Source organism: Panthera uncia, chromosome B4, assembly GCF_023721935.1.
Source record: "Panthera uncia isolate 11264 chromosome B4, Puncia_PCG_1.0, whole genome shotgun sequence".
In the NCBI taxonomy this organism is placed as follows: Eukaryota; Metazoa; Chordata; class Mammalia; order Carnivora; family Felidae; genus Panthera; species Panthera uncia.
In genome coordinates, this window is record NC_064809.1 from 114,362,104 (window position 1) to 114,389,431 (window position 27,328).

The window sequence follows — 27,328 nt, forward strand, 5'->3', positions numbered from 1 at the left end:
GCTAACAGAGCTGTATCAAAAACTCCATAACAAAGTGCCCCAGCAGACGAAAGTGGCTCATGGGAATCCAGCCCTCTCCAAACTGGAGCGAAGAGCCGTCATCAGACTGCTGGGTATACTGGCTCCGCTGCAGTCAGTGGCTAAGAATGAATAAACCTTACTCGTGCATGTTAAAACAACAACGCCAAGAACAACATTTCAGTAAACAGGTTCTCAGCACATTTTTTTGGTCACTGAATTGCTGTAGGCAACAGTTTTCACTTCTGTCTCTGCCTTTCCTATGGACAGGTGCAATCTAAAAAGTGAAAACTCTATTGTGAAAGGTACTGTTGGACCCATTTTAGGCTTTAATCAAGTAAGCAAGCTGGCAAGTGTGTCTGTTCTTTCCCTGGCCTCCTGTGGTTTTTAGAGCCACGGTTTCAGACTCTTGCGCTTGGGGTGCCTTGCACATATTTGCACAAATGGATGCAAAATGGAAAGTTAAGATCTTCCCACAGATCTTAACCTTGGGAAGCCAAGAGGTCATCTGACCCATCCTTCATCCAGATGATTACTTAAGCCTTCCCAGAAGATCCCTTATCTTATTTTTTGAGGAAAAAACAGACTGGGTAACACATCCAAGGCCCCATCGACCTTTGTCAATAGTTCCTCATTTTAATGATTACCATTACAGAGAAGGGGTTGGCTAACTTTGAACATAAAATTCCTGATTTGTGAGACAGGACGTTCCTTAACAAAGGGTACTATAGGAATGTGAGTACAGTACTAACACATAGGAAGAAAGTAGTAATATTAACCTCTAACTCCAGTTTAAGCATCTAAGATTTTTTTTGAGATATATAGTGATATTTGATAAATATCACTAAGGGCCACTCCAATGGCAATCTTTTTATCATTCCTCAGCTCCTTTGCACAAAACCTCTTGTTGACCTCTTGACTACACTATGATTCAATCAATAGAAGAAAGAGAAGCTTAAGGACAAATTATGACTTCAAAACAAGTTGTTTATCAAGGCCTATTAAAGAACACCCATCATATTATAGTGTAATTCGATCAAAGTTATCTAGTGGAGAGTTTGTCAAACAAACAAACAAAAAAGATTTACAAAAGTCTAATGCATTTGGAAAAGAATACCATCAATCTGTTTCCAGATACCATTTGAACTGTTTGAGTTCAAATAATGTTAAGTGGCCTGTGGCCTGTTGATAGCGTTAAGAAAGAAAGAAAACTATAATCTGAAAACAGCTGCCATGTCTCAAACCAAGTCAACAAGAACACGGCGCTACAGTCAGCAACTAATACAGTCACCAGCCTAACCAAAGTAGGTTTTAGAAGAACGGAATAAAATAATGGGTTGATCTACCCAGGGAAGTTCTCAGGTCTTTTCCTCAGCATAATACTGCTTGCTGTTAAAGTACCATCTGATCTGCTAATCCATGACAAAGCCCATTAAAGATCCCCAGACTCTGGGATTTTGATGAAATTCTTATGTAGGAATTCCAGTGAAAAGGCCGTTGGAGAAACTGGTCTGGATTCTGGAATATGTTCCATTCTGTATTTTTCTATGTATGGTGCAGCTACTTCCCAAACCTGAAAAGGACAAAACAAAGTCAAAATGTTGAGGACACTGTTCTCACATGCCATGGAACATCAACCTCGTAGGACCAAAACGTCTATCGCTGACTAGACACGTAGCGGCTGTTTCCTTGCTTTTGTTCTAAGCCATTTGACATACGATCTGTGTCAACTGCTCTTTGGTTGCATTAACAGATTTTAAAATACAAAGTGTGAAACCTTTCTATTAGCAATAATCACACCTCGGATAAACCTCATTGGCTACGATACTGCCACTGTGCAAAGCTAGTCTGAAACCTTTCTGGAGTTACCATGAAGGTTTTCAGCTGCTTACTCTTCTGAAGCAAAACAAGCTAACAAACACACAAAGCCTAGAGAATTCAGTGTGGACAGCATTAAAGAAAGTTGCTCAAATGATGACGGTGTGTTTTCTAAAACAAACTTTGAATAAAGCGGTGGATTTCCTCATTTGCCAGATTTCCGTGCCGTGTGTGCTCTATTCCTTACACCCTTGCTACTCAGAGTGTGACCTGTGGAGCAGCGGCAGCAGCATCTGGAACAAGATCCCCAGGAGATTCACACGCACATCACAGTTTGAGAAGCGTGCTTCAGACCCTTGTTTATACCTCCACCCACCAACCTATTCTCTTTCAAGCATCATGTCTTCTCACGTTAAGGTCCTGTTTTTGGTTTACAACTGCTTTTTATCAGCTTGCTGCCAACAACCAAGGAGGATTTCCTGTTCTTTTGTATTACCTTAAAAAATATATTCTTTCAAAGGCTAACTTCCTCGAAAAGATACGTGCATCTCCAGGTTTAATTGCAGCATTATTTGCAAATAGCCAAGACATGGAAGCAACCTAAGTGTCCACAGACAGATGTATAACAACTCCACCCAGTCTTAAGAGTTAACTTGAGTTAAGGTAACACACTTCTTGCTTGCCCACCTAAGGCCCTTGATCTATAACAGAATTAATTTGTTTCTTTTGAGATTTGCCGACCACTGGCCTTGGGGGATGAAGGACCAAGAACTTTCCCCGCCTGCAGAGGCCAGCAAGTATGTTTGGAGCCACCTTGGCTTTCCAACTAGCCCAGCAATGTTTTAGCAAAATGTTTTTCTTTTTTAAGATCACACAGTGATTATTGATCTCCCTTTGGTCATCTGTGGATCTTGCCCTCCTTTGCAGAAAGAACAAAGTACTCTTGGGGAGCCTGGGTGGCTCAGTCAGTTGGGCGTCTGACTTCAGCTCAGGTCATGATCTCACACTTCGTGAGTTCAAGCCCCGCAATGGGCTCTGTGCTGACAGCTCAGAGCCTGGAGCCTGCTTCGGATTCTGCGTCCCTCTCTGTATCTGCCCCGCCCCTGCTCTCACTCTGTCGCGCTCTCTCTCTCTCAAAAATAAATAAACATTAAAAAAATATTAAAAAAAAAAAGAACAAAGTACTCTTGCACAACCTCTGGGTACCAAGAAACCAGACCTCCTTGCAGCTCCCCCACTCCCCTGGGCATCAAGAAACTGGAACTTCTTCCACAACCTCTAAGAACTGAGATAACTCTGTAGCTGACATCACTGAGTCCGCATGTAAGTAAGAAATGTCATAGACCACTGCATTCTCTTAACTGTTTAACTTCCTTTAAATACCTCTGTGCTAGGCAGAAACCTGGGAGTTGGCTTTTGGACAAGAGTCTATTTCTCCCCAGGTAGCTGGCCTCCTGAATAAAACTCATATTCCTTTCTAATCAAAACTCATCTCTTGAGTATTGGCCTTTCAAGCGATGGACAGCTGAACTTGGTTTTCAGTAACAGATGAATGGATAGAGACAATGTGGTATGTATGTATGTATGTGTGTGTGTGTTGATCATCCATAAAAAAGAAGGAACTCCTGGCATTTGTGATAACATGGATAGACCGTGAGGGCAGTATACTAAATGAAATGAGTCACAGAAAGACAAATACTGTATGATCTCACTTATGTATGGAATCTAAATAGCAACCACAATGGCAAAAACTGAGTTCATAGATGGAGGGAATAGGTTGGTGGCTGCTAGAGGTGGGGGGGGGGGGAGTTGGAGGGTGAGCGATATGGATAAAGGGGGTCAAAAGGCACAAACCTCCAATTATAAAATAAATAAATCTTGGAGATACACAACATGATGACTATAGTTAATAATACTGTATTGTATATTTTAAAGTTACTCAGAGATTAGATCTTAAAAGTTCTCATCACAAGAAGAAATTATAACTATGTATGGTGACAGATGTTAACTAGATTTATTGTCGTGATCATTTTGCAATATATACAAATATTAAGTCATTAGGTTGTACTCCCGAAATGAATATGTTATATGTCAGTTATATTTCAATTAATAAAAAAAGGCCAACCTCTCTCATCTACCTCTCGATGTGCACCAAAGTTGGCAGCAAGCAAGGGGCGTCCCCTCAAAGGGTGTAGGGCACACTTAGAAATGACAGATGTGAAGATCAAAAGGAAAAATCATTCCCCAAGAACAGAGCAATGGTTCCAGGGGAAATCAAGAAATTCTAGAGAACATGATACTCACAAATTATTACAAAAGGCTTAAAGAACTTTAAAAAATATATTTAAAAAACGAGTCAGTCTATGAGGCATCTGTCCCTATCAGAGAAATCTCTAGTCAATGAAACCAGAGGAAATAAGCAGTAAAGAGAACCTGTAGTACCTCAATCAGGGTGATGATAGGGTAGGACACCCCACGGCACTAGACAGACCTATAGACCTTTGAAGTAAAAACCTGGGACTTCGTTTTCTCTTCGGGTCTATTTAATCATTGGACCAATTGGAGGTGGTGGTGATAGCATCACAGAAAACATACTTTTGAATGAAAGAGAACGCTCTTGGTGAAGGGGATCCATGAAACTCTCATCTCATTTTTTCTCCCGATGAATACCTGTCCCAAACTCCATTTAAAATCATTTCAGTTTCGGGGCGCCTGGGTGGCGCAATCGGTTAAGTGTCCGACTTCAGCCAGGTCACGATCTCGCGGTCCGTGAGTTCGAGCCCCGCGTCAGGCTCTGGGCTGATGGCCCGGAGCCTGGAGCCTGTTTCCGATTCTGTGTCTCCCTCTCTCTCTGCCCCTCCCCCGTTCATGCTCTGTCTCTCTCTGTCCCAAAAATAAATAAAAAACGTTGAAAAAAAAAATTTTAAATCATTTCAGTTTCTAATCATTAGATATTTAATGTTTGGGTGCAACACAGGACACTTAAGCGGTTATCAGACAGCTTTTTAAAGTTGCACAAGAAGTTGCCCAAGTTCCTTTTTGTTCACATCCAAGGCATAGACGAGAAACAAAAGAATAAGACAATATTTCTTCACTCCCTACTCCCACTTTGCTTTCCCATAATGACCCAAAACTAAGAAATAAGCCAAGTGGCCAACTTGCCTTCTGTTCCAGGAGCAGCCTGTGCGCTGCCTCAATGTCTGGGGCCATGAAGCGATCTTTTATCCAGGGCCTACAGAGAAAGTACATCAAACCATCAGCCAAACATTCACCACTGCCAGGGTTCACAGATCTGAAATGATGGCATCTCCAGGGACCTGTCTGACTTTACCTTACAACAGAGCGCACCAGGTCATATACTTTTTCCAGAGGAGTAGTTGTTCTCAGGGGGCGTAGAAACTCTATGCCCTGGCAGGCTGCCAGAAGTTCGATGGCCAGCACTACAATAAGAAAGGTGGAGGGATGATTAAAGCCTGACTTCGTGCTGGGGGATATAACTCACGAGGAAGTCAATACTGCTAGCCAACTAAGAGATAGTCGGTTCTCTGTCTAGTGGTAGAATAAAGCTGCCTTGGTGTTTGGTTACCATCTTAAATTTGCTTTTCTAACCTATTGGCTGTATGTTTAATGTTAAGAAGGAGAACACTATCCAGCTAAATGTCTTAGTCCCCCACTTCTTACTTTATCTGATCAAGATGGATGATATCTTTGTCCTATTTCCACCTTTGCATAAATTTCAATTTGTTTTTAGTCTTGCTATTTCTTTTGGCTTGAAATACCTGGCAATAGACTTTCATCAAAGGATTGAAGGAGCCAGCGAATGAGCAAATGAGTTTTTTGTTGTGCTGGGACTAATTCTATAGTGCTCATTTCAAACCTTCAAACTCAAAGGCTCCCAGGCCCATTAAAACTGAAATTCTAGGGGCGCGTGGGTGGCTCAGTCGGTTAAGCATCCCAACTTGGGCTCAAGTCCTGATCTCACAGTTTGAGTTCAAGCCCCGCATTGGGCTCTGTGCTGACAGCTCAGAGCCTGGAGCCTGCTTCAGATTCTGTGTTTCCCTCTCTCTCTGCCCTTCTCCTGGTCCTGCTCTGTCTTTCTCTCTTACAAAAATAAATAAACATTAAAAAAATTTTAAAAAATGCAATCCTAGAAATTGGTACTTTGCCAACTTTCGGCTTCTTGATAAAACAATCCTTACACAGGTTTTTCCTAGCTAAGAACTTATTAAATGTACCATACCTTGTGATTGGCTTTGAATATTGACATCTAAGTTTCTCTACATTTGGATTCCATTATTTGCCAAGAAAAAATAGTTTAGAAGCGTAACGTTGATCAAACCATTTAAGTGGTTAACTGAAATGGAATATTGAAAATATTTGACTTTTCGTCTTAGAATTTATGAATCGCATCACAAGCTCTGGTGAGTACAGACAAGTCACAATAGGAGAGGATGAAATAAATGAATCTATTTTGGACCTGGAAGAAACTTTACATCTTCTAGTCTAGTCCCCTCACTTCATATGTAAGGTATTGGAAAATTTAAGAAGTTGAGCTGGGGTGGACAGGGAAGGCATCTGAGGTGAAATCTGCACAGCTACAAAGAGAGTGAAGAAGTGAACCATGTGAAGTCCTTGGGGAACAATGTTGCAGGCAGAGAGACCAGCGAGGACATAGGTGCTGAGGTACTGGCAGGTACAAGAATAACACTGTGGCTCCAGGGTATCGAATGGAATGGAGACAGGTGTGAGTGAGAGCCAGAAGCCATATCACGCATGATCCTGGTAGGCTACAGGAAGGGGGCTGGGTTTTGTTTGGAGTACGATGAGGAAACTTGGCAAATTTGAGCAGGAACATGGTGTGATCAAAATTACATTTTAAGAAGTTCACCCGGGTTATTGTATGTGGTGACTATGGAAGAACTGTAGTTAAAACAAGGAGATATCAATCAAAAGGAGATGATGGAGCCTTGATTTGGTGTCTTTTGACAGTAAGGTTAATTTGCTGAAGAACTGGCTAGAAGATCCGATGTGGATAGGAGTCTGATAAGGGTGTCTCCTTAACCTTCTGGCCAGAGCCACATGTTTAATGGGGAGACCATCTCAAGAATGAACATTAGGAACACACTCCGGTAGGCAGTTAATAACCAGTGTTGGTGAGGATGTGGAAGAATCAGAACTCTCAAACACTGCAGATAGGAATGCAACATGGTGCAGCCACTTTGGAAAATAGTCCGGCAGTTCCTCAAAAAGATGGAGGTCAGTCACCATATGACTCAGCAATTCCACTCTAGAGAAATGAAAATATATGTCTTCATAAAAACTTGTACACAAATGTCTATAGTAGCATTATTCATATCAGCCAAAAGGCAGACAAAACCCAGACATCTCTCAACTGATGAATGGATAAACAAAATGTGTTAAATCCATAAAAGGGAATGTGTGGCCATAAAAAGGAATGACGTACTGATACATGCTACACCATGGAGGAACCCTGAACACATTATGCTGACTGAAAGAAGCCAGATACAAAAGGCCATATATTGTATGACACTTACCTGAAACGTCCAGAATAGGCAAATCCATAGAGAGAGAAAAGTACATCAGTGGGTGCCTAAGCCCGGGGACAGGGTGGGACAATAGGAGAGGGATAGGTAAACGGTACGAGGTTTCTTTCTGAGGTGATGAAAATGTTCTAAAATTTGTGGTGGTGATGGCACAACTCTGTGAATATACTAATAACAACTCAAGTGTGCAATTTAAATGGGTGATTGTATGGTATGTAAATTATATCTCAATACAGCTGTTAACAAGAATACTCAGCTCTCCCACATTTATCTTAAAATACCGTAGTGTTTGCTTATCCGCTGTTTCGCTTTCCACAGTTTTGGTGGCCTGCAATCAACCACCGTGTGGAAGCAGGTGAGCCTGATGATTTGTCAGGTTCCTCTTTCTGGCGAATCATCAGGTCAATAGAAGCCTGACGCTACGTCACAACGTCTGCGACATTCACCTCACTTCATCTCGTCTGTAGGTGTTTTGTCCTCTCTCATAGTCACAAGAAAGGGTGAGTACAGTCAGGTATTTTGAGAGAGTTCACATTCACATAACTTTTATTTCAATATATTGTTATAATTGTTCTATTTTATTGTTCTTGCTTATCTCTTACTGTGCCTAACTTATAAATTAAACTTTATCATAGGTATGTGTGTATAGGAAAAAACATGGTTATACGTAGGACTTGGTACTACCCGTGGTGTTGGGCATCCACAGGGGGTCCTGGAACGTTTCCTCCGTGGATAAGGTGGGAATTACTGTAGTGATACTCTTGTCAGCCAACTGCTTCCAATACAGCTGCAAAAACTTAGGAGCTTAGATAACAATGCTTAAAGGAAGGCAATTCCTTTAAAAAAAACAAAACAAAACAAGGGGGGGGGGCGCCTGAGTGGCTCAGTCGGTTAAGCCTCCCACTTCTGCTCAGGTCATGATCTCACAGTTTGTGAGTTCGAGCCCCGCATCCGGCTCTGGGCTGACACCTCAGAGCCTGGAGCCTGCTTTGGATTCTGTGTCTCCCTCTCTCTGCCCCTCCCCTGCTTGCGCTCTGCTCTCTCTCTCTCTCTCTCTCTCTCTCAAAAAATAAACGTTAAAAAAATTAAAAAGCTAAACAAGGGGTGCCTGGGTGACTCTGTTGGTTGGGTGTCTGACTCTTGGTTTCAGCTCAGGTCATCATCTCGCAGTTGGTGGTTTCAAGCCCTGTGTCAGGCTCTGTGCTGACAGTGAGAAGCCTGCTTGGGATTCTCTGTCTCCCTCTTTCTCTGCCCCTTCCCTGCTCCTGTGCAATCTCTGTCTCTCTCTCTCTCTCTCTAAATACATACATACATATATACATACATACATAAACTTAGAAAACAATAAACAAAACAAGCAGTAATTTAGAAGGCAGAGAGAGGTTGGCCTAATGCAGTTCCACCCTAGAAGTATCTGCCAGAAGGTTTGGATCTGAATCTTGTCAAGCCTTTAGGAACAACCGCAGTATACAGGGAATGCAAGGGCTAGAGAGCAAGTTAAAAGTAACACCATAAGGGAGCCAACAGGTAAATCCAGAATGTCAGTTTCTAACAGAAGACTGACCTGTTTTTTTGTTTTTTTGTTTGTTTTTTGTTTTTTGTTTTTTTTTTAAATCCAGTCCATGGCATGAAGAAAAAAAAGGGAGAGGGGACTGTTCTAGATAAAAAGAAGCTTAAAGCCTTTAACACACCAAATTTAAAATGTGGGCCTTAAATCTAGATTTGAAAAAAACCCACTGTAAGGGCATTGAGATAATTGTGAAATTTTGAACATGGACTTATCAGTGACCCCAAGACTTGTTGATTTTGTTGGATGTGATAATGGCATCATGGTAGATAAAAATGCAGGAAGAAAATAATGTGATGGGATTTTCTTGAAAATAACTTGAGAAAAGTAAAAGAAAAAATGAAGCAAATGTGCTGTTGAGTCAGAGTGAGGTATAAATGAGGGCTCGTGGTACTAATCTCTCTACTTCTGAATATGTTTTAAATTGTTTGAAAAATAAAGCCAACCAATAAACCTGATAGGTCAGCAGGTGTGGTTCTTAATTTTCAGCGAGCATCAGAATCACCTGGAAGACTTAAACCAGATTGTTCTGCTCTCTCCCCTAGAGTTTCTACTTTAGCAGGTGTTGAGGGGGTGGTGCCTAAGAGTCTGCCTTTCTCACAAGTTCCCAGGTGATGCTGATGCTGCCTGTTTTGAGGCTCACAGATGTAGAAGTTAATCAGAGAGGCTTGCCATCCCAGACTGGCTGGGTTTACCTTGCTCCACGTGCTCGATGACCCGAAGTGCCTTCCTTGCTGCCCATCCTCCCATGGAGACATGGTCCTCTGTGGCCGCGCTGGTGGAGAGAGAGTCCACCGACGAGGGGTGGCACAGAGCCTTGTTCTCAGAAACTGCAAGAGGCCGTGCAAGTTAAATATGCTTCTAATAGGAAAAATGGCCATGTTGGCTGCTCCCCGTGACCAACGTCATGGAGGAGCCCCTCCAGGAGCTCTCGGTTGTTATCCAAGCACCAGATGGTCCAAAATTATTTTGGGAAATGGAAGCAGGTTGGGTTTGTATCAAAGTGAGAAGGACTTGGAGCCAATAATGAATTCTGAGATAAGACCAGATGGGAACCCTAATAGTACAAAGCCCCGTTGAAAACACAGGAAACATTTAGCATGCTAGGGAGACTAGGAAAAAAAAGATGTGATGGTCTTTTCTAAGTACTCAAGAACAATTGACTGGTACTATCACCAGAGGAGGCCTTAGAATTCAGGGTGGTGTTTGGGGATGGAGACTGGACCCCAGATCTTGAGCAAGGATATTTTTCAGTTCAGACTGTTCAGTGATCATATAAGTGGAGGCAGTGGGTTAAGCACAGGCTTCATGACTGCCAGAGATAACTTGGGGAGGCTGGGGAAATCCTAGTGATGGCCTGGATTGGTGTCTCCCAAACTTTATTGTGCATATGACTCGCTCCATCTTGTTAGAATGCAAATGTTGAGTTTCGTGTGGCCTGAGATTCTGATAAGCTCCCAGGTGGTGGCTGGAATTTTGGCTCAAAGACAACACGTTAAATATGGAGGACCTAGATTCCAGAGCTCCTCCCCAGCTCCAGAAGCCAGGGAAGGCCAAACTCAGAGCGTTTTCTTCCCTACACTTTTGACCCTGAGAGTGGCTGAGTGAGACTTCAGTTGTTTTCTGTGCCATAAGGGGTCCTGAGGTAATCTAGCTACATGAACTAGGGTGGTCAACTCGTCCTGGTCTGCCCAGGACTTGCCAGGTTTCAGCACTGCAAGGCCCAGGTCCTGTGACCCTTCACCTGCCATTAGATGGATAAGCAGGCTGTAGTGAGTCTCATTCAGAAAGAGAAGTTACATGTCCCCCCAAAAGAAAACTACCCATTTCATTATAAAGAAAGCAAGTTGAGCAACTTCAATAGGCAGTTTAGGGAAGCCAAACACATTCAAACGAAGCTTTCTGAAGTCCCTAATATTTTCTAGAAATCAACCACAACCTCCCTATGTTAATGTGAGAAGTTGCTATCCTTTAAGGAAGTATTTTCATAAGGGGGTTAAGTGAGCAAACAGAAGATCCTCGGCAGAGGACATCATGAATTCAGGGTCTCTGTTGGTTTTATTGAGTTTCCATGTGAGGCTTTGGTGAGGAAAGGGTTAGGAGTAATCCTAATAGCAACTAATATTTACTTACTGCTTAGAGACATGCCGGGCATAGTTCTAAGGCTTTATATGCATTAATTCATTTAACTCTCAAATTAGCCCCATTAGGTAAATTTATCACCCCCATTTTATAGAGGAGTAAACGGAGGGTCAATAGGATTAAGAAACTTGCTCCATATCACACTCCTGGTAAATGGCAGAGCTGGGATTTGGACCCAGAGTCTATGCTCTTGTGTGCCCATGTGATCTCCTGCCTCATGGGTAGGTTTGCCAGAAAAAATACAGAATGCTCAATTAACTTTGAATTTCAGATAAAAAAACAAATAACTTTTTAGTATAAGCATGTCCCAAATAATTCAAGTTTAACTGGACATCCTGCATTTCTATTTGTTAAATTTGGCAGCCATATTAGGATTATGTACTCATTAAAATGAGATCTGCATTAATTGAAGTGAGAGCATAGACTTGAGGACAAAAATGCCTGGGTTTGAATTCAGTTCTACTTGCGAGCCGTTCAATGTTGGGTAAGTCACCTAACTTCCCAGATCATCCGGTATTCATCTATGCAATGGGGGTAATGATAATGCCTTGCCTCACGGTATTGTTGTGACCGTGAAGTGAGTAAATATAAATTAAGTCCTTAGCAGGTCCTTTGTTCCAGGCCTTGTTCTGATGTGTTACTTAAAGTTTTAATTCAGAAATCAGTGACACTGAACCTCAGTTCTCATAGAGGGCATCTTGCTTCTTATAAGCATTTTTGCATATTGTAATCACATCTTTATGTTCTTAGAGGTCAGTATATCTAATGAAATGTATCCAATGTTTAATCATCCAGGTCCATTCATGTTTCACCTTATTTATGGATATCTTTGTCTTTTTCCTTCTGATAGTCCCCAAATTGCGATTAGGGAAAAAGCTACAAACATGCCATTCGTATGTGACGTTAAATTGCTTCCTACAGAGAAATTGTGGAAACCTCATTATTTACAAACTCATTGGGGTATTATTCTGTTTTACTTCAACTTTGTTTAGATTTTATTATATATATATATATATATATATATATTTTTTTTTTTTTTCCTAAAATATGTCAGGCTTCCTTCTGCATTTGTATTGAGACAGGTAGGATGCAAATAAGGTGGGGAAAAACCTCATTCAAGGACAAAATTTGACACTTTCAGATAAAAAGGACGGGCTCGCGTCCTGAGAAGTGGGCAGTGTTCTTACCGAGGGCTGCAGCTGTACAATGTGCAATCATGAATCCCGAGTTCAGACCACCCTCAGCAACCAGGAAGGCAGGCAGCTCGCTGAGGGAGGGGTTACAGAGCCTTTCGATTCTTCTTTCACTAATAGCAGCAAGCTCATGAACTCCAATGGCCAAATAGTCCAGGGCCTAGAAAGAGTGACTCAATTCAGTTGAATTGAGCCTAAATTGGAATATGCTTTCAGGGTCAGGAGCAATTCTAAAAAGCTTACTTTGGCTGGGTATTCACCATGGAAGTTTCCTCCAGAAATAGTCTCTCCCCTACTGGCAAATACCATCTTTCAAAACAGGTTAAGGCTTGAATATAACATTTGCTGATCACTGCAAGTGGAGGTCTCCCCCACCATCCGAAAGTAGAGCGTTCCTATGATAATCTTTTCTAAACCGAAATGGCATAAAGGGAAGAAGTGCTTACCATTAATTTACATGGAAAATTTTTGAGCATTCCCAGACCCTCAAAATCACCTCTTTTAGTCTTCTGATACCAGAGGACACATCTTGCTAATGGACGCACAAAATAAATTAAGATAAAGCACAGATGCTCATACAGTTCAAAGCCCCGGCAGCCTGATGCTGAGATGCTGAGTATAGTTCCCAGGGAAGGAGCTCGGTGATACTGCTGTCACCGCTTCAGATTTCTTTCAGTCCGTGAAAACAAGTACTAACGTAGGTCTGTAATGCAGACTTTCAAGAAGCAGGGGATACCTGTGTGACTCTTTTCCCAACCCATTAATTTGTAACACTGATAGCCCTTGTACAAATATGGGTGGAGGGAAGGAGATTCTCTCTACAAGCAGTTGTTGACATAAAGGGACAAAAACCCAAAAACAACAAAACAAATATCCCAAACCTTAGAGATGAATCATGTACACCCAACGGGGGGCCAAGAAAACATGAAACATCAATTTTTTTCCCCTGAGATTAGAGATTCTCAAGCACCACAACCATAGTAATTTTAGCGGTTAGTACTTTCCCTCAAAACGGTCTATATCTGAAACGAAGAACAGAGACTGGGACGCCAGTTTAAAAGCAAACTCTTTTTGGCAGGGGGCAATGTGAGCTTGTGCTCCGTAGAAGAATTTGCTGAATGAAGACTGTTGATGAGCAACCACCAAATTGTCTGGAACAATCAATCCTGGGAACGTTTTCAAACTCTCTACTCAGTGATCCTATGCCAGCATTCACAGCATATGGCAGCCAATAGGCTGTTGCAAACCAATCTAAGTAGGAGGCAGCTTAGACTCCCTGCATATCAATGCCCTCAAGGATCATTCCTTTGTATCATGCACTTCACTTGGATCAACAGGCACTCAGACAAAAGGCAGTAACAGATCCTCCTTGCAGATTCCAAACAGCTAATTTTCACCTCCTGGACTAGAGAATATTATCTATGAACTAGGAACTCTGAGACAGGTTCTGACTTCCAAGGAACTGGAGATGCACGTATTATACTAACTTAGTCAAGTTTGGAGTTACTCTTTTCTGTACATATATCCGTGAGCCTATTAGGCCCAATGCTGGCTCTTCTGTACCAAGCCACCCCCAGTCACAGGCCTTAGTCTTCTCTCCATTCTCTGAATTCTTATAGCAAGTAATATCTGCACCTATTTAAAACTTAAGCGTGTTCTGTTGTTCTCCAGTTGTTCCAAATTTGGTTGCCGGCTATCAGATTATAGCAATTCGAATTTAGTTCCCATAACATCTAGCAACTATGTAATAGGTGCTCTATATCTACAACAGGAAAATTCAGAAGACTATTCTTTCAAGTAACACCACCATTGTAGGAGAACTCTCAAATATGGCCTTATTGGAATTTCATCAATAATTAAGAATCTTTAATTGAGAAAGGAAAAGACTGTTGGCTGAAACTTTTGCTGGGGCAAGTGGTAGTGTAAGAATTTAGTAAGGAATTATCCCTCTCCCATCCAATAATTTAATGGCAGATCTTTCTTTGTTTTTTTCATTTTGTTTTGTTTTATTTTGTTTTGTTTTACTCTATAAGATACCCTTTCAGGTCTAAATTATCTAAGTGTAGAAAGGATGCCTTTCCTCACAGTGCCAGAACTGACAAGAACTGACAGATGAGACAGACTGCATAGACTTCATGAAAATTCTAGTCCATCTTGGGGGGTGAAGTATGTTGAGGTGAGTGAGTTGAGGATTACTTAGTGTGAGTTTGACTTAACTGTAAAACAATCTGAGAGGACATAAAACACACATCCTGAAGTAAACTTGTCAGAGAAACCACACTAAAAGGGTCTTGTGATGAATCTTTCACAGCTGTTGCGAAACCTGTCTGCTAAGCTAAGCTGTGAGCTACTTCCAGGGTTGCTAACTCAGCACTTTGTCCCGTATTAAGAACTGAGGCCGACATGGGATAGGAAGGCATATATTCCTAAGGGTTGGGTGGTCTTCAAAGGCAGTACTGGGTACCTCTGTGACAACTTTGCCAGTGTGACTCCCGAGTGATCACATCAACGTCTGGGGGAACTATACCCTCAAAGAATATTCCATAGCAAAAACAAGACGGCTCTAAGATAACCACACCATGAAGGAAAGAAGGGCTGCATCCTTGAAAAATGGAAGCATTCTTGCTATTCTCTGTAGAAATACGGAAATACTGATTTGAGTACACTCCATGTCAAAAATAAAAACTTGAGATGAGGAAAGCCATAACTCGTTGATCAATACTTTGATAAGTGTTAACAAGCTGCCTTCCGTTTCATGTGTCACAAGAACCGGGAAGCCTTGCATAAATGCAAACCTACCCAGGATCCCCATAATCACACTTGTGACCTCGGTTTTCATCTTTCTATCAGCAATCTCAGCACTGGGTTTTAGGGCAAAGGTTTTCATGAAACCTCTCAGCCAATGCCGGAAATATGTGCATTAGCTTTTAATGAGTCCGTTTGGAAAGCACAGCGTGTTAGTCTCTGAAGGGAAATTAGGTTCACAGACCTGCCCCTGCCAATCATCAGCTCTGAGGTTCCTCTGAACCTCAGGTACTTAGTCTATGAAATGGAGTAACAACAGAGACACTACACAAAAGGATCGCTTTAGCATATCTAAAAATTACTAGCTTGATTTCTATAACTACAGTTTAGTAAGCAGTCAAAAGATACAGGATTGTCTGTTGCACTATTAAGTTCTGTGGTAATGATGTTCTTCACAAACGCTATTGTGTCATTCACCACACCATGGACCTAAAATACAAGATTAAATGAGTTAATACATTGAAAACACTGATAATGGTGTCTGTCACACAGAGTCTGATACTCTTATTAGAATAGCAAGAATGTTTTTTTTAATGTTTATTTATTTTGAGGCAGAGAAAGAAAGAGAGGGAGAGAGAGAGCAAGCGAAAATGAGCAGGGGAGGGTCAGAGAGAGAATGAGAATGTCAAGCAGGCTCCACACTGTCAGTGCAGAGCCTGATGCGGGGCTTGAATTCATGAACCATGAGATCATGACCTGAGCCGAAATCAAGAGTTGCACACTAACCAACTGAGCCACCCAGGCACCCCGAATAGCAAGGATGTTTTAAACTGGGATTTATTTGTACTGTAGGGCTAATTTAGTGATTTTCCATAGACGTTTTTGATCAACTAGCTAGAATAGAACTTGATGAGTTAAAGGAAGTAGGGTATTTATTCTAGGGAGGACCCTATTACACTACAGAATCTGGCACCAGATCAAATATTGTTTCATTCTTGAGTTGTGTGTTAATTTCTTACTCAACTAATTGCCATTCACAAATGAGTTATAACATCTGCAATACTGGATGCCTCATGCCCACTCAGGTCTTCTGCATTGTTTTAGTCTAAAGTTAAGCCTCACAGATTTATTTATGGTGGTTTATATCTGCTTATTAAATGAAGATAAAGTACAACCATGATGTGCACTTAATTTTGATTAGACTTTCCTGCAAACATCTCTGAAAGCTGGTTCTTGCTATATCTAGAAGGGAGAACCAGTAAACTTCCATTAACTGGTTAGGATGATGTTATCACTAAGAATTTTAAAAAGTTACGGCACTAAACCAACAGAGCAAGTTGTCTCTTGTGCTTCTGTACAAGGGAATTGAGCAAAGCACTTCAAAAGGAAACAAACAGCTTAATATATAGAATAGAAACTAAAATAATTGGACAAAGGGAAGTATGACACACATAATTTTTAACAGAGGCAGTAAAGAAATTTGGATCATAATTGACCATTACATGACTTTTTAACACTTACCTCTTTTTCTTTTCACCCCTCCCTGAATTGGGAAAAAAAGAAAAGGCTTTTTGTTTGTTTACCTGTGGACAGCAGCGCAAGGTATATGCATCCTGAACACGATCACAGAACCTGTGACTTTCTGTGGAAGAGGTGGAAGGGATAGCAATTTTTTCAAAGTTATCAATTTTTTCCCACAAAACATAAAACCAAATAAGCTCGCTCACAAAAACATCCCCAGACCTGCTATTTCAGAAGGGTGGTGATCCGAGTCCAAGAGTGACCGAAACCGAAAAGCCACTTCAACTTGCCCACGATGAGGGCGAACAGCATGGATGTCTAGAATTGATGGAGAACAAGTCTGAGCACTTCTTCCATTAGCATAAACTACCACTGGTGATGGTTCAGGACCATCCATGGTGCTGACACAAGTCTTCAAAATCCCAGGGGTTCTTACCACCACTCACAGTTAGAACCTCAACTCCAAAAACAAGCTTTTCCTTTGACTGTACTCTTTCTACTTTAAATATCCGAGTGCAAACTATGTGTTAAGCCCCCTGGGAATTCAACTCAAGACCTTGGGCCTACCCTAATTTAGGATTTAGGCTCCTAATGGAAGGAACCTCCACAGTGGCCAATTTTAGACAGTTTTACATCAATTTTAGGCAGATTTCTGTCCTACTACATAGAATGGTAGGGAGTCTTTCAAATTCATTACTTTCCAGGTAAACTACAACTTCTATGGTTTTTCTCTCTCAATTTTCTAATGGAGACCAACTTTAATCCTACTCTACTTCTAAAACCTTGTGAACAGATTCCTTAGACAGTGCACAGTTTGACGGGAGTTGGGCCTGGGTGATCCAGAACGCTGGGTGAATTCTAGAGTCAGCATCTGTAAAACGCGGTCATTCCAAGGATCAAGCGTGGCATAACTTAGATGAAGCTGTGGCAGTATTGTGTATGCCATAGGCCCTTGGGTTTTCCCTTTTTCCCCTACCACGCATCCCCACCACTCATGTTTAAAGACCTGGACCAGCCCACCCAACCAGCTCTGAATGACTGAATAGCAACCAAATGGAAGAACCATGCTGACCAGTATCGAAGGCTTTGGTGGTGCCTTTCAGCACCTCAAGGGTCAGGGCCGCCACGATGTCAGCCTGACGTGCAATAGCACTGGCTCTCTCCACAGCTTCGCAGCCCAGGGAGGTGATCATCTGTGTCCCGTTGATGAGTGCCAGACCCTTTGGAAAGAAAGAGAGAAGCTCCTTGCTACATTTATTGTAACCTATGTACAAGTTGATTTCATATCTTTTGCATCCCTAAGAGAAAAGTTAACCCGTCAGCTGAAGGACATTTATTTATGTTTTCTAAAGTGCAAAGCAGTAAGGCTTATTTAAGCACTTGAGGATTAAGTGCTATCCTAAGTGAAATTGCTAGTATAAACCTGGCAAGTGGAATACATGTTAAGTATCCCCATTCTCAAGACAACAATGAACGTCCAGTGTAGCTGCATATAAAATCTTTAGCTCCTAATTACGCAGCATTTCTTCTTTAACTTGTCATCATTGTGGACAGGACATCCTAAAACATTTCTGGCCCAAGACTCTTGGCTGAGAGCACCCTGAGGAATCTTGACTTATAGCATCTGTTAAGGATCCTTAGAGATCCCGATTTGAAGTTTGAATTAAGTAAGAGAACCCCTAAACATTTGTGGCGGGCAGAATCTTCTGAATGCTTATGGACGAGTCCTTTCTTCAGTGACAAACTTTTAACAAACATGAAAGCCACATTTACTTTAAGAAATCAGTGAGACCGACATTAAGACTGAAAATAGTATATAAATAAAAACTTGTTAAAACGAATACATTTTCCTTGAATCTCCTTACCTCTTTTGGTTTCAGAACAACTGGTTTCAATCCATGAGCCTCCAAGACCTGCAGAATGATTAAAAAGATAAAAATGGGTATCAAATGAAATACTAGCCTTTTTCTAATTTCATAAGGAATCAATAAAATATCCTTAAAGCCTAAAGATCTGTCTTATAAAAGAGCAGACCTCATAAACTGGATCTTTCACCCTCCTCTGGTCTATAGTTCTGTTCTTTAATCTGAAAGCAGACTTATATTTCACATAATTTTTGTACTTAAATCAGGGGCATTAGTGTCTACAGAAGTAACCCCGAATTTTGGGTTTTAGGTCCTTTGTGTTCAGTTTCCACGTTATTGACTCACTTTTTCTTCTGCTGCTTCCTGAGTACATGTTTACAGAGTAAGAGTATGTGAAATGCCCTAGGAGGCAGGAAGTAGGTAGGATAGCACAAAGGAAGGGCAAATAGCATTTGGAGGGAAAAGAATCAGGGGAGCAGAGATGGAAGTTTCCCAGAGGACTTATCAGAGGGAGGAACAGGAGTGAGTGAATAAGAGTAGAATGAGCACGAGCTGGTCCCTCTGTCCCGGGCACAGCACATCCCAGCTGTAAGGAACCCCCAGTTTCTGTAATGTAGAACTTAGTGGGAGGGATTAGACCAACGAGACTCTTATAAACCAGTCTAAATTTAGACTTTATTCTAAGGACAATGGGAAGCATTACAGGTTTTAGCTGGGACACGCTTGAATTTGCTGTGTGACGGTGGCTGGGAAAACATTGTACAGAGAAATAAAGATCAGGCTTTAGGGAAGAAAGGTGATTTGGAACCCGTACCCTCCTAAGGATTATCTGTTCCTTTAACTTCTTCCTTCCCCTGGGTCCTCTGCCCCTTCATTGGGGAACCTCTCAGCAATTGACCTGGGATGACACCTCAAATAGTACTTTGGGCTGCTCTGATGGAATTTGGAGACGGATGAGGAAAGCATTAAAGCTTTACCAAAAGCAAGCCCTTCTGATTAGCCATTGGGGTGGAAGCTTGGAGGAAAATGGAGCCTGCTTTCCAGAGGCCATACAGCAGGTACTATGATCCACAGCGCTATACTGTGAGACCAGCAACTAAATAAATTTGCAACAGTGTGTGGCCTCCGGGATAGACACTGGAAGATTTTTGGCTGCAGAATAAAATGCTGGGATTAACACTGACTGCTGTACCTTTTCACCAAGGTGACCATCAAGTCCAAAGGGCCAATAGTAAAGTATGGAAGCTAAGAGCCTTACCTAGTTTGACTAATGGTGGCTCCCTCATGGGGTTGCTGTAGGGATTCAGTGCTATAAAGTATGCAAGTGCAGCCGGTGCCCAGCCTAGGGAGATTACTGCAGGATGTAAGTTATTAAAGTCTTACGTATTTAGCATCAGCCCAGCCACTCTTTGGAGACCACATCTTCCCTTCTCCAATTAGCCCAAGAGCAAGATGAGAGAGTGGCGCAAGGTCTCCACTGGCACCAACCGTTCCTTTCTCTGGAACGTAGGGCAGGCAGGAGGCTGGGAGAGAAGTAGGCACCAGTTACTTGTGGCTCTCTTCACTTTGCCAGCGAGACCAACCTCTCCCAATAGGATGTAGTATCACTTTATGGCACAAATACCTGGGGAAAGAGTTCCTGGAGCACAACTAATGCTTAATGAACCTGGCTGCACTGCTATTAAAAAAAAGGCAGAGGGGAATAAGGGTGGGTGGGAGAGAGCACCTTCCCAATAACAAAAAGCCTTCCTTCCCTTATAAGCTGCTTTAAGTTTAGACTATAAACATCTGTACTCTGAAAGTTATAAAACATTGATGAAAGAAACGGAAGCCAACACAAACGGTATGACATTTTGTGCTCGTGGAGCGGAAGAATTCATATTGTTAAAACGTCCATTCTGCCAAAGCAATCTACAGGTTCAGGGCAATTCCTATCAAAACACCAATGGCGTTTTTCACAGAACTGGAACACAGAGTCCTAAAATTTGTATGGAACCACAGAAGACTCCAAATAGCCAAAGCAACCTTGAGAAGGAAGAACAAAGCTGGAGCTATCACAATCTCAGATTTCAAGATACACTTCACAGCTGTAGTAATCACAATGGTGTGGCACTGTCACAGAAACAGACAAACAGATCAACGGAAAGACTAGACAGCCCGGCAATAAATCTATGCCTATATGGTCAATAAATCAATGGCAAAGGAGAGAAGCATACATGACGGGAAAGACAGGCTTGTCTGATGCTGGGAAAACTAGTCCACTTCCTCACACCACACCCAAAACTGAACGTGAAATGGACCAAAGGCCTAAATGTGAGACCCGAAACCATGAAACTCCTAGAAGCAAAACATAGGCAGTAATCACTTTGATACTGGCCTTAGCAACGTTTTTCAAGATATGGGTTCCTCAGGAAAGGGAAGCAAAAGCAAAAATAAACTACTGGGACTATACCAAAATTAGAAGTCTTACGCAATGAAGGAAACCATCGACAAAATGCAAAAGCAACCTACCGACTGTGCGATGTTTGCAAATGATATATCTGATAAGGAGTTAATACCCAAAATGTACAAACAACTTACAGAACTCAACATCAGAAAAACCAGATAATCCAGTTAAAAAGTGGGCAGAGGCTCTGAATAGCCATTTTTTTTTTTTTTAAAGAAGACATACAGAAGGCTGACAGACACATAAAAAGATACTCAGCATTACTAACCATAAGGAAAATGAAAATCAAAACCACAGTGAGCTATCACCTCACACCTGGCAGAATGGCTATAATAAAAAACTCAAGAAACAACAAGTATCGGTGAGGATGTGGAGAAAAGAGAAACTTTGTGTACGACTAGTGGCGCAGCCCCTGCAGACAATGTATGGAATCTCCTCAAAAGATTAGAAACAGAACTACCACATAATCCAGTAATTGTACTATCAGCTATTTACCCAAAGAAAATGAAAACACTAACTTGAAAAGACATATGCCTCTCCTATGTTAATTGCAGCATTATTTACAATAGCCAAGACACGGAAGCAGCCCAAATGTCCATTGCTAGATGAATGGGTAAAGGAGAGGTAGTATTTATATACGATGAAATACTACTCAGCCATAGCAAATAATGAGATCTTGCCATTCGTGACAATGTAGATGGACTTAGTGGGTATTATGCTAAATGAAAGTAGTGAGACAGAGACAAATACCAGTTCACTTATACGTGGAATCTAAAAAACAAAATAAAAAAAGTAGAAACAGACTCATAAATACAGAGAATAAACTGATGGTTGATGGGGGTGGGGGCATGGAGCAAAATGGGTGAAGGGGAGTGGGAGGTACAAGCTTCCATTTATGGAATGGATAAAGCATAAGGATGAAAGGTACAGCATATGAAAGATTTTTTTTTTTTTTTTTTAAGTTTAGACTCTTTCCTAGGGACATTACAGATTTTAGCCAGGACATGCTCAGATTTGCTGTGTGAAGCTGGTTGGGGGACACGGTACATAGGGGACTAATACAAATCAGGCTGCATGGAAGAAAGGTGATCTGAAACCCATATCCCCATAAGGATTATCTATTCCTTTAAGTTTTTCCTCCTCCTTGGTCCTCTGCCCCTTTGCTTTTACTGTGCATGTCCTAATCAGACCTAGAAATTTTTAGGAATTGTAACAATGTATCTTAAAGATCAGGAGTTAGCTGTTGTTCATTACAGCCTTGCTTCAAAGAACAAAAAGTTAGAAATGATGTCAACATAGAATTAAGACACTTTTGGGTGGCTCAGTTGGTTAAGCATCTGACTTTGGCTCAGGTCATGATCTCATGGTTCATGGGCTCTGTGCTGACAGCTCAGAGCCTGGAGCCTGCTTCAGATTCTGTGTCACCCTCTCTCTCTGCTCTTCCCCTGTGCGTGCTTTCTCACTCTCTTGTAAAAATAAACATTAAAAAATTTTAAAAAAAGAATTAAGAGACTCTCATATAACCAAAGAGTGTGTGCAGTCATTAAAAGCTATTGGGGGAAAAAAACACTATTGGAGAATGTTTGGAAACATGTAAATTTTAACATTAGAAAAGAATTACAAAATGTTCTAGAAGGATAAGGCACACCGAAGTATTCACAGGGGTTCTCTGAGGAGGTAAGCATAGACAGCATAGTCTCTGTTTCTACTTTTGCCCAGATTCCTAGGCACCCAGCCTACTACCTCACCACCACTTATAAACAGACATGTACTGTTTTGGAGGAAATTCTCAGTTAAAAAAAAAAAAAAAGTCCTGTTCTTTCTAAAGTAAACTCAGACTCCTATAGCAGTGTGTTTTCCATCTGTAGATAAGGTTAGTGGCATGAAGCAATGCCATCCACAGGCCAGCTTCCAGATCATAGTTCACCTAGGGAATTCTCAGAACTCTAGGGACCCAGGGGGGTCCTAGACTGACCTATAAAGCATAGGTAGGTTTACAACCAGAGATGTACTTTCTGCGATTGTAGGGAAGACCAGGGTGGGAGGAGGGACAGGTGGTGGAATCACTACTGGTCTGCTCAGCACAGCCATGTCTACCCATAGATACCCCATATACCTTCACCCCAAAGAGTTTCCCGAGCCTGCGCTGATCTATGATGTTCATCTTTATCTGTGAGAAGGGACAGTGGCCTCCTAAGCATTTCAAATCTTGTCTCCACATTGGAGTTTTTCTACCCTGAGAAGTAAGCTCCAAAGAGCTGAACTGTATTGTATCCTGGCACGAGATGGCTTCCTGGTCCAGAAGCAAGTCTTTGATCTCTTTGATGCTTCTGTTTTATCTTTGCAAGAAGTTAAGTTTCAGTTATTTAAGTCTGGGTATTCCACTATCTGGGGAGCATTAAGATGTCAGATTCCCAGGCACTAAGCAGAACTACTGAATTGGTCTTTGGGATGGACATCCAGGAATCACTATGTTTCCCAGATGATTTGATGCAACTTCTCTAACCACATCTGGGCATCGTTGAATTAAAAGTTCTTTCCAGCTCTGAGCTTTGGGCCAGACTTGAGGGATTTGTTCCAGACTTAAAGATACCAAATACTAAGTGAAGGGTGATGAAGTGTGAGTTGAAGGTACACAGGAGTAAGCATCTCTGTCCCCACCCCTGTCCCCTCAGGTAGTCTCCTTCTCACCAAGCCCATTTCCATTTGTCTCCATTATTCTATGTCATCTTGTCTCTGTTAGTCGTCACCCTGCCATCAACCAAGTCTACCTGTGGTATATGCCCAGCCTCGGGGGAGGGTCAGTCTGGGGATCCATGGCATTACCATTAAATACTTCGATAACTTGCTTGAGGGTCTCCAGGGAAATGCCACTGTATCCTTTGGCTAAGACATTGATCCTTAAAGCCAGGAGCATCCGACATCTCTCAGGGATTAGTGGTTTCCCAACACCTGCAAAACGGAATTAACGTTTCTTCTAGAAATCTTTTCTACCTCCATCTCTCAAATCTTTTTCCATTTCAGTCCAGTCTCCTACCACTGTCAAGAAGAGACTTGACTCAGTCAAGACGCATTTGCACTGCTCTCCTTCCTGATTGTCCTGTTTGTTAAAGTCCCATCTTCTAGAAAAAGGAGAAGCCCCAGTTTTGCCTTCTTAGTTCTCTTTCCTAGAATGCTTCAGTGAGCCCCACCCTCCCCAACACCCTTAGAATAGCATCCAGACTCCTCAGCACAAGCTCCCTTGCAATCAGGTGGGACTGGATTCTTGACATCTCATCTCATCCTGACCAACTCATTCCCTGAGTTCCAGCCTTAATTTCATTCCCTAAATACACCACTCTTGGGGCGCCTGGGTGGCTCAGTCGGTTAAGTGTCCGACTTCGGCTCAGGTCACGATCTCATGGTATGTGAGTTCGAGCCCCGCGTCGGGCTCTGTGCTGACTGCTCAAAGCCTGGAGCCTGTTTCAGATTCTGTGTCTCCCTCTCTCTCTGACCCTCCCCCGTTCATGCTCTGTCTCTCTCTGTCTCAAAAATAAATAAACGTTAAAAAAAAAAATACACCACTCTTGACATGATAGCATAGCTGCTCCTGCCCCAACCCCTTCTCTCCACCTGGTCTATTCCTTTTTCTCAGATTCAGCTGAAAGGTGGTCTTGTCTGATGCTTTCCTCTTTCCCCTCCTCCCCTGAAGCAGAATTGGCACTAGTTCCTGGAATGCATTAGCTATTCGTGGCTGTTACAGGATGCCTCACTCTGGGATGATTTACCTGAAGAATGTGAACGTACTAGGTTGACCTGCAGCTCTCTGGAAGAGAAAAGGAAAAAACCCTCTTAGATACCTTGCAGTGAAAACGTTTCCTCAGCTGGGAAAATGAAGGAAAGAACAGTTGAATCTTTGGAGAGGCAGAATAAGGCAGCGTGATGCAATGTAAGAAACCAGCAAGCCTGTGTTTTCAAAGCCAACTCATATACAAGTTAACAGGAGACTTATCCTCCTCATCTGTAAATTGGGGCAAATGTTAATTATTTCTCTTGTTGAAAGAAGTCTCAAAGATGGGGACAGGTGGCATGTTGAATGCTTGTGTTTGCTAAGGAGGGTGGGAATCAGACTTACTCTAGCTTATTGACAGGAATTATAGTTCTGGCAAATTTCCCAAAACCTGTAGTGATACCGTAAACAACTACAACAAAAAAACAGACATTGTACGATTAGATGCAGGCCGTTTTGTTCGGTTAATAAAAAGAATTGTAGGACACAAAGAGAAAACAATACCAGTTTTTTCTTTTATGATGCTATCTATGACTTCCCTGGATTTTTGCACCTTCTTTTCCGCAGTTGGGGTGAGCTAGGAAAACATTGGTCAAAGCAGAGCATGTTGAAAACTTCCATACGCAGCGAAAGAGGTCAGAGGACATCCTTCCCCTGCCCTCCCCCAAACCTTTATTTTGTAGTGTCCTTTTCCCAAGTTGACCAGATCCTCTGTGGTCAGGCTGTCCCCATCTAAGGCGATGTACTGCACAAAAGAAGGGAACTTCCATGAGCTGGAGCAGCTTGGCGCTTGAACAAGAGCGCAGGGAAGCCTCAAACAAAACTACATTTTGACACCCGAGAGATTTTACCCTTGCTCTGACACATTCATGTCCTAGTTTAAACGACCACTTGCTCAAGAGGAGGCTGAGTAAAGAAGGCTAGCAATGGAAGAGCATAGTTAATGCATTTGCCTACTCCACCGAGCAGGATAAAGCCCCGTCCTGACAGTGTTCACTCAAAAATTTTGCTGGCTCCACCCCTCCTTAAGTGAGGGGGACTTAATTTTCTTTATGAACAGCGGCTGGAAGTTTACCTTTTCAGGCTCCCGGTATTTGCTGTATCTGAAGCCAGGTAAAGGAAAACACTGGGTAGCGTGAGAAAGCCCCCACCCCATCACCGGCAGGGGCAGCCCCCCAGCACAGACCCACCGGCCTGCAGGAAAGGATACAGGTAAACTCCTTCTGGTTGTGATGGAATGAAGTCGGGAGACATGGCATCCCCTTCTATAACTGAAACAAGAATGCGAGACAGGCTCCTTACAGATGGCAAAGGAGACGCGCATTGTTGCTGATAAACCAAGAAAGGGCTCTTCCACTGCCTCTGACTTCTATAGAAATGGCTGCTTTAAAACCACTTCAGAGGCCTTCAAGTGCTCCCAGCATCTTTACAAACGACGGCGAAATGCAGAGAGGCAGGTGTCAGGCGTGGACCAGGGTTTACAGGGAAGTTCAAGATCTAACGCCCACCCCCACCCCCATCCTCACCCCCAGCTGTATTTTGTATTAAATCCGAACCGCTTAGGCCACTGGCCTCCAGTCCGCTGAGGTGCTTTTGAAGGGCAGAAGGATCTTCAAAATGATTCTGTACCTGCAGAGGCATTCATTCAGATGTTGCCTTTGCTACTTCCTAGCGCTCGACTCTAGGTAAGCCACCTCATTTCTGGGTCTGCTGCCTCGTGGTAAAAGGGGGATGAGAATCCTGCCCTCTCCAGGTTATTGTTGGAACCTAAGAGACAGCACGACCCCCCCCCCCCCCCCCCCCCCCCCCCCGGAGGGCAGAGAGGACACCAGGACCTCCTTCCCAGGGATGCGGGGACTGGGCCGCCGCCCTCCGGCCACTCACCCACTTCCACGAACTCGTTGTCCTCCAGGGCCACCTGAAGCGGGTCCTCGTGGTCCAGGAGGCCCAGGCCTTTGCATCGGCGCACGAGGAAGCGCACGTCGTCCACCGAGGCGAAGCCGCCGTTGTCCGGCTTATTCTTGACGTACCTCCTGATGGCCTCGCGGCCCAGCCAGCCCACCGTGAGCTGCGCGTCCCGGCAGGGCACGGCCAGCCATTCCCCGCGCACGTGCACCGTGTACCTGGGCATGGCTCCGCGCGACCCGAAGGAGGCCCTGCCACCAGGCCGCCTGCTCCTCTGTCTGGGCAGGAGGCTGGCGGGGACGGTTTTATCTGGGAGGGACTTCCTAGGTGTGGTCGGCAGGGAGGACACCGCTGGACTTTCAAAACACGCCCCTTCCCTCGCCTTAACTCATCCACACGTTGGACAAATATTTATCGAGGGCCGCACGGGGTTCCTGTGGGTTTTCGCAGCTGAGAGAGGGGCGGGAGAGGGGGATGCAGGCAGGCGAGCGGCCCGTCCAGCCGGGGTACAGCCCTGCTGGCGGAAAGGCCCGGCTTCTCCCACGCTGGGGGTCCCAGGTGCCCTCCTGCTGGCCTCTCTCTCAGGGTCCCGGATTTCTCCCTGCCCTGGCTTCTGTGTTCTCCATCGAGGGCAGCCTATAAACACCGTGTTCCTGTCTTTATCTAGAATTACTCAACAGTAAAATGCACCTTCTGGCCTACTGTGACACCACGGAGTGTGGCAATCTTCGTTTTCTTGTTTATTCCACAAACGTGTGTTGAGCAACCACCCCCT

The 27,328-nt window shown here is 43.0% G+C and overlaps 1 protein-coding gene and 1 pseudogene across 3 annotated transcripts; both read right to left on the reverse strand.

Moving 5' to 3' along the window:
* On the reverse strand, positions 1-27,236 carry HAL (histidine ammonia-lyase). 3 transcript variants are annotated; one of them, XM_049626102.1, is made up of 20 exons: positions 26,533-27,232; positions 25,859-25,919; positions 25,724-25,751; positions 25,319-25,393; positions 25,153-25,225; positions 24,994-25,060; positions 24,647-24,684; positions 23,706-23,831; positions 19,817-19,956; positions 18,434-18,481; positions 17,641-17,788; positions 16,791-16,886; positions 16,631-16,689; positions 15,456-15,536; positions 12,546-12,611; positions 12,297-12,462; positions 9,663-9,797; positions 5,168-5,276; positions 4,999-5,068; positions 1-1,591 (listed from the first exon to the last, which is right to left on the reverse strand). In XM_049626102.1, the coding sequence occupies exons 1-20, from the start codon at positions 26,777-26,779 to the stop codon at positions 1,451-1,453; spliced, it is 1,974 nt and encodes a 657-aa protein (XP_049482059.1). In that variant the 5' UTR covers positions 26,780-27,232; the 3' UTR covers positions 1-1,450. The 3 variants fall into 3 exon arrangements, with proteins under 3 accessions (XP_049482059.1, XP_049482060.1, XP_049482061.1); XM_049626103.1 differs by having other exon boundaries at positions 25,859-26,072; positions 26,533-26,615; XM_049626104.1 differs by lacking the exons at positions 1-1,591; positions 4,999-5,068; positions 5,168-5,276 and adding an exon at positions 6,058-7,123 and having other exon boundaries at positions 26,533-27,236.
* On the reverse strand, positions 1,746-1,863 carry LOC125920468 (uncharacterized; annotated as a pseudogene).
* Positions 27,237-27,328: the final 92 nt, after the last annotated feature.